A 16848-nucleotide genomic window follows, 5' to 3' on the forward strand; every position below is an offset into this window, starting at 1 on the left:
TGTCCTCCTGCACTCAGCACTGGGGAGGCCACACCTGCAGTGCTGGGCTCAGTTCTGAGCCCTCACTGTAAGGACATTGAGGGGCTGGAGAGGGTCCAGAGAAGGGCAAGGAAGCTGGGGAAGGGTCTGGAGAAGAGGGCTGGGGAGGAGCAGCTGAGGGAGCTGGGGGTGTTTAGTGTGGAGAAGAGGAGGCTGAAGGGAGACCTCACTGCTCCCTGAGAGGAGGCTGGAGCCAGGTGGGGGTTGGGCTCTTCTACTAGTTAATCAGTGATAGGAGAGGAAATGGCCTGAAATTGTGCCAGGGGAGGCTTAGGTTGGAGATTAGGAAGAATTTCTTTTCTGCAAGAGTGATCAGGGATTGGCACAGGCTGCCCAGGCAGCTGGTGGAGTCCCCATCCCTGGAGGTGTTCCAGAACAGTGTGGCCATGGCACTTGGGGTCATGGCTTAGTGGCCATGGTGGTGCTGGGTTGCTGGTTGGACTGGATGAGCTTAGAGGCCTTTGCCAACCAAAACACTTCTGTGATTGATCTGAGCTGCTTTAACCCCTGGCTGCAGGGCCCCGTGGTCTCCCTCCTCTCCTCTTGTTGATGGCCCCAGCTGTGCCTCCTGCTCAGACACTGCCCAGGCTGGGCAGGGCAGGGCAGGACTGTGTCAGCAGCAAGGAGAAAGCAGCAGCAACACCTCCTCTGCACCATCCCAACAACACCATTCTTTATTAGCTACAGAAGGGAAGGGTAGGTAAGGTCCCTGCACCCAAGACAAGAGCTGATGGCTTCTGGTTAGGCAAGGTCTTGTTTTCGTCCTCCACACCATTCTCCCACAGCCTCCAGCACACCCTCCAGGTTGAGTTTTGGTGGGGGAGGGAGGTTCCAGGAATTGCAATTCCTGGGCATTGTGGTTGTGCCTTTGAGTCCAGCACCACCCTCCAGGGCTTGGAGGAAGTGATGCTGTCCCCAGGGCAAGTTAAACATTGTCCCTCTTTGTCATCACCAGTCAGACATGGCATCTCCAGGCAGGGCATGAAGATGCTCTTCTGGAACAGCAGGTTCAGGGAGGGGAACAGGCTGACATGGATGGGCAGCAACATCAAGGACCTGGTTTCACACCCATGCTTCTCAGGCTCTGCAGAGGGACCTGCACAGGCTGCATCCATGGGCTGAGGCCAATGGGATGAGATCCAACAAGGCCAAGGGCTGAGTCCTGCACTTGGGCCACAACAGCCCCAGGAAGGCTGCAGGCTTGGGGCAGAGTGGCTGGAAAGTGCCCAGCAGAGAAAGCCCTGGGGGTGCTGGTGGGCAGCTGGCTGGAGATGAGCCAGGGGGTGCCCAGGTGGGCAAGGAGGCCACCAGCAGCCTGGCCTGGATCAGCAGTGGTGTGGGCAGCAGGAGCAGGGCAGGGATTGTCCTCCTGCACTCAGCACTGGGGAGGCCACACCTGCAGTGCTGGGCTCAGTTCTGGGCCCTCACTGCAAGAAGGACATTGAGGGGCTGGAGAGGGTCCAGAGAAGGGCAAGGAAGCTGGGGAAGGGTCTCGAGAGGAGCAGGTGAGGGAGCTGGGGGTGTTTAGTGTGGAGAAGAGGAGGCTGAGGGGAGACCTCCTTGTAGAGCAGTGAGGTAGTTGGGGCCTCATCCCTGGAGATATGCAAGGTCAGGCTTGACAAGGCTCCTGCTCTGGTGGAGGATGCCCCTGCTGACTGCAGAGGGGCTTGGACTAGATGACCTTTGGAGGTCCCTTCCAGCCCAACCCATTCTGAGTCTATGATTGTTCCCCTGACAGGAGGGACAACCCTGAGGGCATCATGGTGTGGTTCAGGGGCCCCATCTGTACCTTTCCTTTGAAAGCTGGATGGGTTTGGGCCCCCAATTACCTTGCCTCAAACCAAACCCAGAGGAGACTGAAGGGCAGCGCTTCCTCTGGCAGGCTCTCTGTCTTCATTGCCACAGTCCTCACATGGAAAGTATAGAACAGACACCAAAAATAACCCCAAAAAAAAACCCCTAACCCCAGCCTGGAAGTGGCAGTGGTTGACCAGCTTGGGTGCCCATGAGGGAGGTTTGCAAGGGCTGAGGCTCTTAGGAGGATTTCCATCGCCGGAGGGACCACGCCTGATGGATGACGTAGATCAGGGTGGCCACGAAGGCAAACACCTGCAGTGGGCAAACACAGCAGCCAGTTAACTTTTGATTAGCACTCAGCAAACACCTCCTGGGTGCCTTGGAGGCCTGGTGACCCTTGGAGGCCTGGTGACCCTTGCGTGCTTGGAGGGATTGAACAGCTGGGGCGAGTCAAGATCTGCTCTGGAGATCGTGATCCAGCGGCTGTGGAGCAGCCTCCAGAGCAGATCTTTGCTTGCCTAAAACTGCCACACCTGCTTGCCTGACACTCACCACAGCAGCAATGTTCTCCCGGTAGATGAGCAGGTAGTAAGGTATCTGAGCGACAGGGGCAATGCTGTAGGTGAAGAAGGCTTCCAGCACAGCAGCACTGAGGTAGAACAGAGCTGCAGTCGACTGGCAGATGGCATCCTAGGGAGCAAGGATCAGAGAGTCATAAATTGTCAGGGTTGGAAGGGACCTCAAGGAGCATCCAGTTCCAATTCCCCCCACCATGGGCAGGGATACCTCACACTACAGCAGGTTGCTCACAGCCACAGCCAGCCTGGCCTGAAAAACCTCCAGGCAGGAGGCTTCCACCACCTCCCTGGGCAACCTGTGCCAGTCTCTCACCACCCTCATGGGCAAGAACTTCTTCCTGACATCCAATCTGAATCTCCTCACTTCTACCTTGGATCCATTCCCCCCAGTCCTATCACTCCCTGACACCCTCAAAAGTCCTTCCCCAGCTTTCTTGGAGCCCCCTGCAGATACTGCAAGGCCACAAGAAGGTCTCCTGGGAGCCTTCTCCTCTCCAGACTGAACAACCCCAACTCTCTCAGTCTGTCTCTAGAGCAGAGCAGCTCCAGCCCTCTGCTCACCCTCATGGCCCTTCTCTGGACACCTTCCAGCACCTCCAGATCCTTCCTGGAAGAGAGGCTCCAGAGCTGGACACAGAGCTCCAGGTGGGGTCTGAGCAGAGTGGAGCAGAGGGGGAGAATCCCCTCCCTGGCCCTGCTGGCCACACTTCTCTTGCTGCAGCCCAGGCTCTGCTTGGCTCTCTGGGCTGCAAGTGCTCCCTGCTGGCTCCTCTTGAGCTTCTCCTCCCCCAGCACCCCCAAGGCCTTTTCTTCAGGGCTGCTCTCCAGCCACTCCTCACTCATCCTATATCAATGCCTGGGATTGCCCTGACCAAGGTGCAGGACCTTGCATTTGGTCTTGCTGAGTCTCATGACATTGGCTTGGGCCCAGCTCTGCAGCCTGCCCAGGTCCCACTGGATGGATCCCTCCAGTGTGAGGGAAGGGTCCTCCTCATGGTCCTTGCCAAGGAGGAAGCACACCATGGAGGGAAAGGAACCCACACAAGTGAGCCCCAGCCTGTGGTGTGCTGTGCAGAGGACACAACTGCCTGCTGGTGACAGCAGAGAGGGCTGAGGCCCTGGGGTTTGTCACAGGCACTTACCAAGGTAACCCAGGAGCTGCTGCCTCTGTGCACACCAGCCATGTAGAGGCACAGGAGGAGGCTGGTCATGACGAAGCAGAAGACAGAGACAAACATCACCCAGCCTTGCAGCATGGGTGATTGGACCCTCGAGGAGGCCACCAGGATCCAGACAAGGCCCCCAAAGACCTTGGGAGAGAGGGCAGAGCTGGGGTAAATCGACACAGCCAGAGCAGAGTCCAAGCCACGCTGGCTCCAGCACCAGCACTGCGCAGGGCAGCCACCCAGGGCTGCCTCAGCTCTCCCCAGCCTCCACCTGGAGCTGGGGGTCAGGCTGGGAGCATCTGCCCCTGATGTGCCCTCACCACAGCCTTGGTTCCTGGTGTCAGGGCCATTCCTGCCTCTCCCCAGGCTGGCATGCCCAGGAGGCTGGCACAGCCCTGCTGAGGGCTGGTTTCGAGGGGCAGGGAAGCTCAGGGCTGCTCCACACCCAGCCTGGCAAATCCCCCAAAGCAGTGGTGGCAAATCCTGCACAAACACCACAGACATGGCCTCATGAATCACAGAGCTGCTGAGGCTGAGACCTCAGAGCTCCTCCAGGCCAACCACTCCCCCAGAGCTCACAGAGCCACCACTGCTGCTCAGCCACTGCCACTCAACCACCTCCCTCAGCACCACAGCCACACAGCTTTGAGACCCCTCCAGGATGGGGACTCCACCACCTCCCTGGGCAGCCTGGGCCAGTGCCTGAGAGCCCTTGCTGGGAAGAGATTGTTCCTGATACCCAACCTGGACCTCCCCTGGCACAGCTTGAGGCTGTTCCCTGCTGCCCTGTCACTTGTTGCATGTGAGGAGAGACCAAGCCCCCTCTGGCTCCAGCCTCCTCTCAGGGAGCTGCAGAGAGCAAGGAGGTCTCCCCTCAGCCTGCTCTTCTCCACACTAAACACCCCCAGCTCCCTCAACTGCTCCTCCCCAGCCCTCTTCTCCAGACCCTTCCCCAGCTTCCTTGCCCTTCTCTGGACCCTCTCCAGCCCCTCAATGTGCTTCCTGCAGTCAGGTCCCAGAACTGAGCCCAGCACTGCAGGTGTGGCCTCCCCAGTGCTGAGTGCAGGAGGACAATCCCTGCCCTGCTCCTGCTGCCCACACCTCTGCTGATCCAGGCCAGGCTGCTGGTGGCCTCCTTGGCCACTGAGGGTGCCTGGATCCCCTCCTCCAGGTCACTGATAAAGATCTGAAACAGAACTGACCCAACACTGAGTAGCCCTGGACACAGACATGGCCCCTGAAGGCCACCTGCAAATGTCCCTCTGGAAGGAGAGAGAGCCCCAGGCTGAGCAGCAGCAGCACAGCCACAGCTCCTCCCTGAGCCAGGGGAAGTAAGGCTGAGGCTGTCAGCTCCTGCTGGGAAGCAGGGCTTGGATTCCTGTCCCCCCTCTTCATGTCACCCTTCACTGCCTGCCCTGGAGCCCTGCGAGGTGCCAGCTGCTGCTCCACTAGCAGGTGGGACCCCAAATCTTCCCAGCCAGCCTGGAGACTTTGGGATGGCTTCTCTGGTGGGGTGGGGAACAGAAGGACACTTGGCTTCATCTGACAGTAGGATCTCCAAGTTGCAGGATCATCTCCAATGCTGCAAGACGGTGTCTGAGCTGCAGCATGATCTGCAGTGCTGCAGGATAGTGTCCAAGCTGCAGCATGATCTCCAAGCTGCAGGATAATGTCCAAGCTGCAGGATGATCTCCAAGCTGCAGGATGACCTCCAAGCTGCAGGATGATCTATAGTGCTGCAGGATGATGTCCAAGCTGCAGGATGATCTCCAAGCTGCAGGATGATCTATAGTGCTGCAGGATAGTGTCCAAGCTGCAGGATGATCTCCGGTGCTGCAGGATAATGTCCTAGCTGCAGGATGATCTCCAAGCTGCAGGATGATCTATAGTGCTGCAGGATAGTGTCTAAGCTGCAGGATGATCTCCAGTGTTGCAGGATGATGTCCAAGCTACAGGTGGTGTCTTTGCACCAAACACACTTCACAGCTTTGCTCTGTGCCACATCAGCCTGGTTGGTTCTTCAGCTAGTGCACAGTTTAGGCCATGCAGCCCCCTGCAGTGAGGAGCTCCTCAGCTAAACACACCCTGGGTGGAGATCAGAGCTGCTGGGGGGACCTGCCTCTCATCACTGACTGGTCTTGGATTTGCCAGGCAAATCCCCAGAGGTAACTCTCAGAGTCTCACTAGGATGCTCTGGCAGGGGGGGTTGGACCTGATGATGTCTGGAAGTCCCCTCCAACCCCTAATAGCCTGTGAGCCTGTGATCATTCTGACCAGCAGCAGATCCCTGGCCAGGCAGCAGCCAGGTCCCAGCTCATACAAAATAGAGCATTTCTGTGGCCTTGGAGGTGACTGCCCCTCTGCCTTCTCTGCTGAGACCTCATCTGGACTGCTGTGTCCAGCTCTGGAGCCCCCAGCACAAGAAGGACATGAAACTGCTGCAGAGGGTCCAGAGGAGGCCACAAAGATGATCAAAGGGCTTGAGGCTTACGGGATTAGGCTGAAAGAGTTGGGGCTGTTCAGCCTGGAGAGCAGAAGGCTCCAGGGAGACCTCAAAGCAGCCTTCCACTACCTGAAGAGGCTCCAGGAGAGCTGGCCAGAGACTTTTGACAAGAGCTGGGGGTGACAGGATGAGAGGGAATGGGTTGAAGCTTGAGGAGGGCAGATTGAGACTGGAGATGAGGAAGAAATTCTTGCCAGTGAGGGTGGGGAGACACTGGCACAGACTGCCCAGGGAGGCTGTGGCTGCCTCCTCCCTGGAGGCGTTGAAGGCCAGGCTGGATGAGGCCTTGAGCAAGCTGGGCTGGTGGGAGGTGTCCCTGCCCATGGCAGGGGGTTGGAACTAGATGATCTTTGTGGTCCCTTCCAAGCCAACCCATTCCACAGGTCTCTGCTTTTGCAGTGGAGGAGAAGTGTCTGCAGTGTGCTGCTCAGGAAGTGTCACCACACTGGTGCCAGCCCACAGTGGTGGGGAAATTCCCTGGTCCCACTGCACAAACTGATAGGTGTTGAGTGAGGGCTGGCAAATAACCTGACTGCAAGCAGGGCTGTGGAAAGCTGCTGGTTTGGTGCCTCCTGGAACAACCCAAGGCTGGCACTGATTGAGGGCACACCAGGAATGTGCTGCAGCTGAGGACCCTGGAGACAGCCTTCCAGCTGCTCCACAAAAACCCAGAAATGGGGTGAGATTTGAGGTGGGTGGGAGAAGTATCCTTTCTCCTTCCTTAGCTCTATCTCTGATGCTGATCTGCTTGTTCACCCAGGCAGGAATGTCTGACATGCTTTGATTCCTGACTTGGGGCTTTTATGACTTTCAGCAGCCTCATAAAATACAGGAAAGGGTCAAAAGGCTTTCAACACCCAACCCACAGCAGGCTGGGGACAGCAGGCTGACAGAACCTGGTCCTTTGAGAGGCTTTTTTGTCCAAAGCAAACCTCTGCCTGCAGCTTGTCCCAGCCTGTGCAGGCAGGCCTGGCTCTCACAGAATTGTCAGGGTTGGAAGGGACCTCAAGGATCAGCCAGCTCCAACCCCCCTGCCATGGGCAGGGACACCTCACACTACAGCAGGTTGCTCACAGCCACAGCCAGCCTGGCCTGAAAAACCTCCAGGCACACAGAAAGCTCTGCAAATAACATAAACCAAGAGAAAAATCAAAAAGGGGGGAACAAGGGAAAGGGAAAGAAGGGAAAGGGACAGGGAAAGGGAAAGGGAAAAAAATAAAGAAAAGAAAAAAAAAAGATAGAATAGAAAGGAAAAGAAAAGAAACCAAAGTTAAATAATAGAATCCATTCCAAGACTGAAACCTCACAGAATCAAAACTGGTAGTTCACAGTATCACCAAGGTAGGAAGAGACCTCGAGGATCATCGAGTCCAGCCTGTCACCACAGACCTCATGACCAGACCATGGCACCAAGTGCCACGTCCAATGCCCTCTTGAACACCTCCAGGGATGGGGACTCCACCACCTCCCTGGGCAGCACATTCCAATGGCTAACAACTCTCTCTGGGAAGAACTTTCTCCTCACCTCCAGCCTAAACTTCCCCTGGCACAGCTTGAGACTGTGTCCTCTTGTTCTGGTGCTGCTTGCCTGGGAGAAGAGACCAACCCCTTCCTGGCTACAACCTCCCTTCAGGTAGTTGTAGAGAGTGATAAGGTCACCCCTGAGCCTCCTCTTCTCCAGGCTAAGCAACCCCAGCTCCCTCAGCCTCTCCTCACAGGGCTGTGCTCAAGGCCTCTCCCCAGCCTTGTTGCCCTTCTCTGGACACCTTCAAGTCTCTCAATGTCCTTCTTAAACTGAGGGGCCCAGAACTGGACACAGCACTCAAGGTGTGGCCTAACAAATGCAGAGTACAGGGCACAATGACCTCTCTGCTCCTGCTGGCCACACTATTCCTGATCCAGGCCAGGATGCCATTGGCCTTCTTGGCCACCTGGGCACCCTGCTGGCTCAGTTGCTGTCAATCAGCACCCCCAGGTCCCTCTCTGCCTGGCTGCTCTCCAACCACTCTGACCCCAGCCTGTAGCTCTGCATGGGGTTGTTGTGGCCAAAGTGCAGCACCTGGCACTTGGACTTGTTGAATGCCATCCTGTTGGACTCTGCCCATCTGTCCCACTCAGCACATCCAGCTGGGGCAGTCATCTCAGCTGCTGGTGGCATCTTCTGGCTCTTGTGCAGCTCTCTCATCATTTTTGGGTAGTTACCATATTGATAGGTGCACAGAATGGGTTGGCTTGGAAGGGAGCTTAAAGCTCATCCGGTTCCAACTGGCCCCTCCCTGGGCAACCTGTGCCAGTGTCTCCCCACCCTCACTGCCGAGAATTTCTTACTCATCTTCAGTTTCCATTTCCCCTCCTCAAGCTCCAATCCATTCCCTTTCCTCCTGTCACTCCCAGCCCTTGTCCAAAGGCCCTCCCCAGCTCTCTTGGAGTCCCTTCAGGTAGTGGAAGGCTGCTCTGAGGTCTCCCTGGAGCCTTCTCCAGGCTGAACACCCCAGCATTGCAGGCAACCTCAGCTCCCCCTGAGGACTGACAAACTCCTGGCTGCTGTGACTGCAGGCAGCAACCTCCTCTGTGCACAGGAGAGGCAATGCAGCTGCACAGCCTGGAGTCCTGTACCTCCAGAGCTGCAGCAGTTTTGTTATGCAGCATTCCTCTTTCCTGAGCCTTCAGGATGCACATTCCAAGACCTTACACAGACCAAAGGAGAGGCTGCTGCTGTTTGTTCCTGAAGGAACTCCCTTGCCAACTCCCCTGGAGGCAGGAATTATAAGCAGGCATTTCAAAGCCATGAGCATAGAATCATAGAACTGTCAGGGTTGGAAGGGACCTCAAGGAGCATCCAATTCCAATTCCCCCCACCATGGCCAGGGACACCTCACACTACAGCAGGTTGCTCACAGCCACAGCCAGCCTGGCCTGGAAAAACTCCAGGCAGGAGGCTTCCACCACCTCCCTGGGCAACCTGTGCCAGTGTCTCACCACCCTCATGGGCAAGAACTTCTTCCTGACATCCAATCTGAATCTTCTCACTTCTACCTTGGATCCATCCCCCCCAGTCCTATCACTCCCTGACACCCTCAAAAGTCCCTCCCCAGCTTTCTTGGAGCCTCCTGCAGATACTGCAAGGCAACAAGAAGGTCTCCTGGGAGCCTTCTCCTCTCCAGACTGAACAACCCCAACTCTCTCAGGCTGTCTCCAGAGCAGAGCAGCTCCAGCCCTGTGCTCACCCTCGTGGCCCTTCCCTGGACCCCTTCCAGCACCTCCAGATCCTTCCTGGAAGAGAGGCTCCAGAGCTGGACACAGAGCTCCAGGTGGGGTCTGAGCAGAGTGGAGCAGAGGGGGAGAATCCCCTCCCTGGCCCTGCTGGCCACACTTCTCTTGCTGCAGCCCAGGCTCTGCTTGGCTCTCTGGGCTGCAAGTGCTCACTGCTGGCTCCTCTTGAGCTTCTCCTCCCCCAGCACCCCCAAGGCCTTTTCTTCAGGGCTGCTCTCCAGCCACTTCACACTCAGCCTATATCAGTGCCTGGGATTGCCCTGACCAAGCTGCAGGACCTTGCCCTCGGCCTTCTTGAACTTCATAAGGTAGGCTGAAACTTTGCTCTTCTGGCAGCACTTGGGGTTGGAACTGGATGATCCTTGAGGTCCCTTCTAACCCTATCGATTCCATGATCCTTTTGCAGGGGGGCACAGAGGACATGGGGAGTGCAAGGGTGAAAGGTTCTGGTTGAGACTTTCCCTCTCCTAGGCAGTGCTCACAGCAACTGCTTCTGATCACCTGTGCCAAATCCTTCAGGCTATGATCTTATTCTGCTGGAGGAAGTGACCATGTGGGAAGAAGTTACAAGGGGCTCCTTTAACTCTGCTCACACAGCATTGCCCACAGCCCCAGGCACAGCTCTGCACCTCCTGCACGCTGGGAAAGTTGCAGCTGAGCAGCACAGGGAGTTTGCAGCTGAGCAGCACAGGGAGGTTGCAGCTGAGCTGCACAGGAGGGGTACAGCTGAGCAACACAGGAGGGATGCAGCTGAGCAGCACAGGGAGGTTACAGCTGAGCAGCACAGGAGGGGTGCAGCTGAGCTGCACAGGGAGGTTGCAGCTGAGCAGCACAAGAGGGGTGCAGCTGAGCAGCACAGGAGGGGTGCAGCTGAGCTGCACAGGGAGGTTGCAGCTGAGCAGCACAAGAGGGGTGCAGCTGAGCAGCATAGGAGGGTTGCAGCTGAACTGCACTGGGAGGTTGCAGCTGAGCTGCACAGCTTGCACAGCTTCCACAGCCCAGGATGCTTGCTGCTGGTAACCTCAGGCAGCCTCCTTTATCATTTCCCATTTCATGAAGTGGCTGAATGAAAGCCCCCAGCAAGCCCTCCCGACTTTGTGAAGGCAGCAAATCCCTGCAAGGGTGCAGAGGCACCACACAATCCCCTGCAGCCTGAAGGAGAAGGTCAGAGCCCCCAGCTCAGGGCTTGTGGCTTTGCTCTGGAGGAGAGGCAGGGGGTCAGGGGGTGCCCCCAGCCCCATGTGGCTCAAGGGACCTCCTGCACCACAGCCCTCTGGTCCCTCAGCCCCCTGCCACCTGCTCCCCAGCAGCACCTGCCCTGCCCTGTGGCAGCACTCACCAGCTCAGGGATGAAGAGCACATCTGGGAAGGTCAGCAGGACCCTCAGGCCGCTGGGCAAAGAGGTGCTGGCAGTTGCTGAGGACATCGTGAGCCTCTCCCACCGCCGCTGGCAGCCGCTCTGAGCTAGGAGCCGAACGCAACCTGCTCCCCTCCTGCTCTCTCTTCCTCCTTCCTTTCTTCCTGCTCTTCCTCCTCACCTCCCTCCTTCCTACTGGCAGGTGAAGATAGCTGTGAGTGGCACAGGTGTGGCCCAACCCCTGTGCCCAGGCCTTTCCTGGTGGCTGGCAGGAGCCACCCTGGTTTGCAGGAGAGGTGGGCAGCCCTGCTGGGGCACTCGAGGCACAGCTGTCTGCACAACCTGAGGGCAAGGGCCTGGGTGTGGGTGGGTGGCACTGGCTTACCCCCAAGGGCAAGAGGGAAGACCTGGCCCAGCCAGCTGGGCAGCCTCTCAGCCCCTCTGTTTGCACAGTCAGTCAGCTCTGTCCCCCACCCACAGCAGCAGGCAGGAGGGCAGCTGGTGGCCAGGGCGAGACAGGGCATGCTAGGCAGGGCTGAGGAATGTCACAGAGTCACAGAACTGCCCAGATTGGAAGAGACCTTGAAGATGGTGATGAGACACTGGCACAGGTTGCCCAGGGAGGTGGTGGAAGCCTCCTGCCTGGAGGTTTTTCAGACCAGGCTGGCTGTGGCTGTGAGCAACCTGCTGTAGTGTGAGGTGTCCCTGCCCATGGCAGGGGGGTTGGGACTGGCTGATCCTTGAGGCCCCTTCAAGCCCTAACAATTCTACAATTCTGTGGTGGAATCCAACCACCAGCCTGGCACCAAAGAGCCCTCAACTGAACCATGTCCCTGAGCACTGCACCTGCACTACTCTTCAACTCCACCACCTCCCTGGGGAGCTTGCTCCAGGATCACACAGCTGGGGGTGCACCCCAAGACGAGGGTGCTGCCCTTGCAGGGGCAACCACTCATCATTCACATCCCCTCTGGGGCTGTGGAGCCTGGAGAACAGCAGCCCCAGAGGGAATCTGAGCAAAAAGGGATTGGATGTGGCACTTGGAGCCATGGCCTAGTTGCCAGGAGCTGTTATGTATTAGGGAATGGGTTGGACTTGGTGATCTCTGAGGTACTTTCCAACCTGGTTGGTTCTGTAAGTCTCAGCAAGAGCTAAAGGAGCTGTGGAGGACACAAGGCTGGGGCCAGTCTTTGCTCAGTGGTGCCCAGTGATGGACAAAGGGCAATGGGCACAAACTGGAACCCAAGAGGTTCCACCACAACATGAGGAGAAACTTGTTTGGTGTGAGGCTGCTGGAGGCCTGGAGCAGGCTGCCCAGAGAGGTTGTGGAGTCTCCTTCTCTGGAGAGCTTCCAACCCCCCTGGGCCACTGTGATCCTGGGCAAGCTGCTGTGGGTGCCCTGCTGGAGCAGGGGGCTGGAGTGGGTGAGCTCCAGGAGTCCCTTCCAGCCCCACCCTGCTGGGATTTGGTGAGTGCAACACTCCATCAGTGGGAGATCGTGCAGATGTGTTTAGGCAGAGGGGATCTTTCCAGAAGCTTGACACAGCTGGGTTTGGTCAACCACCTTGGACAGAGGGAATGGATTGAAGCTTGAGGAGGGCAGATTGGGACTGGAGATGAGGAAGAAATTCTTGACAGGGAGGGTGGGGAGACACTGGCACAGGTTGCCCCTCCCTGGAGGTGTTCAAGGCCAGGTTGGATGAGCAACCTGGGGATGAGCAACCTGGGCTGCTGGGAGGTCATCTTAAGGATCATTTCATTCCAAGGGCCCTGTCATTGCCAGGGCTTAAGTCTACACCCTCTGAAGAATGATTGTGCTGCCCAAGCCTCCAACTTTGTGATGGGAGACACTGCCTACAGCTGGAATGTTGGCCCAGCAGTCACCTTCACAGCGACCTCCAGGCTGACAGCCAGAGTGATGCCTTCCTTGCACAGCATCACAGAATGCTAGGGGCTGGAAGGGGCCTCCAGAGGTCATCCAGCCCACCCCCCCTGCCAGAGCAGGAGCACCCAGGGCAGGGCACACAGGAACTCATCCAGGTGGGGTTGGAATATCTCCAGAGAGGGAGACTCCACAATCCCCCTGGGCAGCCTGTGCCAGAGTCTCACCACCCTCCTACTGAAGAACCTCTCCCTCAGCTCCGGGCTGACCCAGCTCTCCCTCAGCTTCAAACCTTTCCTCCTTGGCCTGTCTTGAGACACCCTCAGCAAAAGTCCCTCTGCAGCCTTCCTGCAGGATCCATTCAGCTACTGGAAGGCAGCTCTAAGGTCCCCATGGAGTTTTCTCCAGGCTGAACAGACTGCTACAGACCTCTGCAGACCCCAACAGACTCCAGGAGACTTCTGCAGAAACCTCCAGACCCTTGCAGACTCCTACACGATCCTCCAGGCCTCTAGAGTACCCTGCAGGCCACCAAAGACACCTGCAGACCCCTACAGTCCCCTGCAGAGCTCCTCTAGAACAATACAGACATCTGCAGACCCCTATAGACCACTGCAGAACCCCTGCAGATCCCTATGGACCTCTACAGACTCCTAGAGAGCTCTCCAGACATCTACAGAATCCTCCATACCCCTCCAGACCAGTGCAGACATCTGCAGACCCCTCCACACCTGTACAGCCCCCAGAGTCCTCCCAGTCCCTCTGAGTGTTTCAGTATGGCCCCAGTGCTCCCAGCTCCTCCCAGTCAAGCCCCAGAATCCTCCCAGTTCCTCCCACTGCTTCCAGCAACCCCCAAGTGCCCTTCCCAGTGATCCCTGTGTCCTCCCAGTGCTTCCAGGAGCTGCAAAACCCATTCAAGTACTCCCAGTAACACCCAGTGACCCCCAGTCCTTCCCAGTGCGGCCCCAGTGTCCTCCCAGCGCTCCCAGAGGCGCTGGGGGCTCAGGAGATGCTCCTGGGGGCTCCGGGGGGCTCTCAGGAGAGTCCCAGAGGAGCCAGGGGGGTGTCTCAATGTGGCTTTGGAGTCTCTGTCAGCTCCCCACAGTGTCTGGGTTGTTCTGTGGTGTTGGGGGGCTCTGGAGGGTCTCCCGGGGGATCCCAGGAGGGTCACGGAGAAGCCCGGGACTGTCTCCGCGTGGCTCTGGGGTCTCTGGGAGGTCCCCACCCAGCCTGGGTCGCCCTGCGGCGCCGCGCGGGACCTGCCGCTCGCGCTCCCTGCTGCCGCCTTGTGGTCAGGAGCAGGTACTGCCTGCTGCCGCCGGCGGCGGAGCTCCGGCTCCGCAGCAGCCTCTGAAGGGGCTCTGGGGGCAGGTAAAGGGTTTGGGGCGGGGGGGCATTTAAAGGGGTTTTGTGGGCAGCTGAAGCGGTTTGGAGGCCTGTGGAGGGTCTCCCGGGGTGGGGGTCTCAGGAGGGTCCCGAAAGATTTGGGGGTGTCTCAGTGTGGCTTTGGGGTCTCTTGTCAGGTCCCCCCAGTGTCTGGGTTGTTCTGTGGCGTTTGGAGGCTTCTGGAGGGTCTCCTGGGGGGGGTGTCCCGGGAGGGGGAAGTCTGAATGGCTGAGATTGGAAGAGACCTCAGAGATCATCCAACCCCCTGCCATGGGCAGGGACACCTCTCAAGCAGCCCAGCTTGCTCAAGGCCTCATCCAGTCTGGCCTTGAACACCCCCAGGGAGGAGGCAGCCACAGCCTCCCTGGACAGCCTAAGCCAGAGTCTCACCAGCCTCCTACTGAAGAACTTCTCCCTCAGCTCCAGCCTGACCCTGCTCTGCCTCAGCTTCAAACCATTCCCCCTTGGCCTGTCTCCAGACACCCTCAGCAAAAGTCCCTCTGCAGCCTTCCTGCAGGATCCCTTCAGCTATTGCCAGGCAGCTCTGAGGTGCCCCTGGAGCCTTCTCCTCTCCAGGCTGAACACCCCCAGCTCCCTCAGCCTGTGCTCACAGCAGAGCTGCTCCAGCCCTTGGCTCATCTTTGTGGCCTCCTCTGGCCTCACTCCAGCAGCTCTGTGTCCTTCTTCTGTTGGGGACACCAGAACTGGAGGCAGGATTGGAGGTGAGGTCTCAGCAGAGCAGAGTCTGGGGGCAGAATCCCCTCTCTTGCCCTGCTGCCCACACTCCTCTGGCTGAGCCCAGCACACAGCTGCCTGCTGGGCTGCAGGAGGGCACTGCTTCTGTGAATCTCTGAATCATGCCTGCCCTCAGCTGCTAGGCTAAAGCTGCCTTGAGCTCCAGCGGTCTGAACCATTCAATCATGCATTCAGAAATGCCCAGCTTCTGTGTTTGGCACAGCATTTAATAGCAGACTTCAAGATCCCGGTGGATGGATGGGGGGGGGGGGCGTGAGGGAAAAATCAGTGCAGGAGGTGCTGAGTCTGGAACTGTACAACAACATGTTAAAAGAAAAATAAAGAAAGAAAGAAAGAAAGAAAAAAAAAAGGATTTATTTTACATTATGTACATCAGGGAAGAGATTTCAAAGCATCACCAAGCACAACAACAATGCAGGCCCATCAATCACTTCAGTTTGGCTTTGAGTGTGCACAGTATCACCATAAAATAGAAAGAACACATACAAAAAATAAAACAAACCCCCCCCCTCAAGAAAAAAAAAACCAGGAGTCAAATGTGTGCATTTTTTTGCTCCAACCTTGGCATTTTTACAGACTTCATTGGAAAAAAAAAAAACCCCAGCAATCAAACCAAAACCAAAACCAGACCCCACCCCACAACTTCTGATCGAAACTAAGCTCCTGTGATGTGTAGTAACCATTTGTGTTGTCTGAATGAGGTAGTAACTAAATTATTTTGGCCATGTGTTAACATCCTAACAGCAAAACAAAAACAAATCAGCAACCAAAAAAAAAACAAAGAAAGTGTGAAAATCATGATAAGGCCAAAAAAAAGGAAGGAAGGAAGGAAGGAGTCCAAATGGCAACAGCTCTGAGCCGTTTCCACCGTGTGGAATGCTGCTCTTTGTGATATGAACCTGTCTGAAGGGAGATGAACAGCGCTGTTAGTGTCGCTCACTGTCTTAACACTAAGAGTTCAAACACCTACTGCAGTGTTAACAGCCAGGTACCACTAGTCTGGGAGTGACAGCCATCCAGCAAGGATTCTTTTCAAGCACAAAGGAAGTTTCACTGGGAAGGAGGAGAGTTTGCAGTTCAAGAGGCAAATGCAGGTCTTGAACGGCTTGGGTGCACGTGGAGAACCGCCCGAGGAAAGTGAGAAACCAAGGATCTCTGAAGCCCAAGTGACAGCCACAAAGTCACAGCTTACCTTTTGTGACTTACATACATCACATCTCCAAGACAGTTGTGCAAACATGAACAGCCAGTGTGCTGCGCCCCACAGGGTTGGCAGCCTTGCTCTGCTGCGCCCTCTAACCTGTTGAGATTCCTTTGGATTAGCAAATCACGTCGCAGAAAGACACAGGGATGGTGTTAGACGGACTGGACTTGTTGCTAGCATCCCAGAAACACGAGAGAAAGTCCTTGAGAAGAGTACCCCAGATGCATTTAGTTTGCTTTTTGCTTCCTCAGTGACTTTCCCCCCTCTGTACAGCTAACACTTGTACGTAGCAGGAGGGCAGCTATTTACAGACAGTCAGTGGAGGTCTCCGGCAAGAAGCTTCACCGAGAATCCTGCCTATGTACAAAGACTACATAACAGTAAGTGAAGCACTGCCACGGTGTCCTGATGCTTGTGTGTCCACAGCACAAAGGATTCTTGGCTTCCTCTGGTGCCACAATAAATTAGAAAGGAACTCAGGTGGGGGTGACTGCAGCTTTTGTGCAATGCCAGCCAGGAGTGTGCTCCTGTCCCGCTGAGCTGCTCGCCAGGCGCTCTCCTCAGTAGCTGTTCTCATGCCCTGCCAGGATGTAGAGGTTGCTGTTGGCTGTGGGGTTATCTGTGGGCCTGCTCTCCAGCACTACAACCCTAAAAGGAAAAAACAAAAAGCCACAGTGTCAATTAAGCCTCCACTTTTGAAACAGCCTTGGATGGAACTGCAGAGACTCTTTGCCAGAAGCCAGCTGACCAGTGGTCGTTTCTCTTTCCCTAGTTCAAAAGCAAGGCCAAGCTCAAGGGTAGTTCAGGGTCTTGCTCAGGCAAGGATCCCCCATAGCCTCTCTTGGCTCCTATTGCAGTAAGTAAGAGGGAAGTTTGGGCTGGAGGTGAGGAGAAAGTTCTTCACTGA

The 16848-nt window shown here is 56.6% G+C and overlaps 2 protein-coding genes across 6 annotated transcripts in view; both read right to left on the reverse strand.

Moving 5' to 3' along the window:
- Window positions 1–688: 688 nt before the first annotated feature.
- On the reverse strand, window positions 689–11018 carry MAL (mal, T cell differentiation protein). The gene is made up of 4 exons (XM_068153070.1): window positions 10696–11018; window positions 3557–3724; window positions 2389–2526; window positions 689–2148 (listed from the first exon to the last, which is right to left on the reverse strand). Exons 1-4 carry the CDS (start codon window positions 10780–10782, stop codon window positions 2074–2076), a joined length of 468 nt encoding a protein of 155 aa, XP_068009171.1. The 5' UTR covers window positions 10783–11018; the 3' UTR covers window positions 689–2073.
- Window positions 11019–15071: 4053 nt separating this feature from the next.
- The window catches only part of MAP4K3 (mitogen-activated protein kinase kinase kinase kinase 3), an 88510-nt gene continuing 86733 nt past the window's right edge, over window positions 15072–16848 (reverse strand). For all 5 annotated transcript variants that reach the window (XM_068153063.1, XM_068153062.1, XM_068153061.1 and 2 more), the window contains one exon: window positions 15072–16589. In XM_068153063.1, the coding sequence (XP_068009164.1) occupies window positions 16502–16589 (88 nt within the window). In that variant the 3' untranslated portion in view covers window positions 15072–16501. The remainder of the gene's footprint in view (window positions 16590–16848) is intronic.

The sequence above is a fragment of the Melanerpes formicivorus genome, unplaced genomic scaffold, assembly GCF_026170545.1.
Source record: "Melanerpes formicivorus ecotype bairdi unplaced genomic scaffold, bMelFor1.0.p_v2 SCAF_25, whole genome shotgun sequence".
In the NCBI taxonomy this organism is placed as follows: Eukaryota; Metazoa; Chordata; class Aves; order Piciformes; family Picidae; genus Melanerpes; species Melanerpes formicivorus.

Excerpts from the sequence above, each read along its gene's own strand:
- MAL (XM_068153070.1), bottom strand. The coding sequence starts at position 10,782 with ATGTCCTCAGCAACTGCCAGCACCTCTTTGCCCAGCGGCCTGAGGGTC. Across the intron at positions 3,725-10,695 it reads TGCTCTTCATCCCTGAGCTG|GTCTTTGGGGGCCTTGTCTG; the intron begins GTGAGTGCTGCC and ends CTCTCTCCCAAG. Across the intron at positions 2,149-2,388 it reads GGGAGAACATTGCTGCTGTG|GTGTTTGCCTTCGTGGCCAC; the intron begins GTGAGTGTCAGG and ends TGCCCACTGCAG.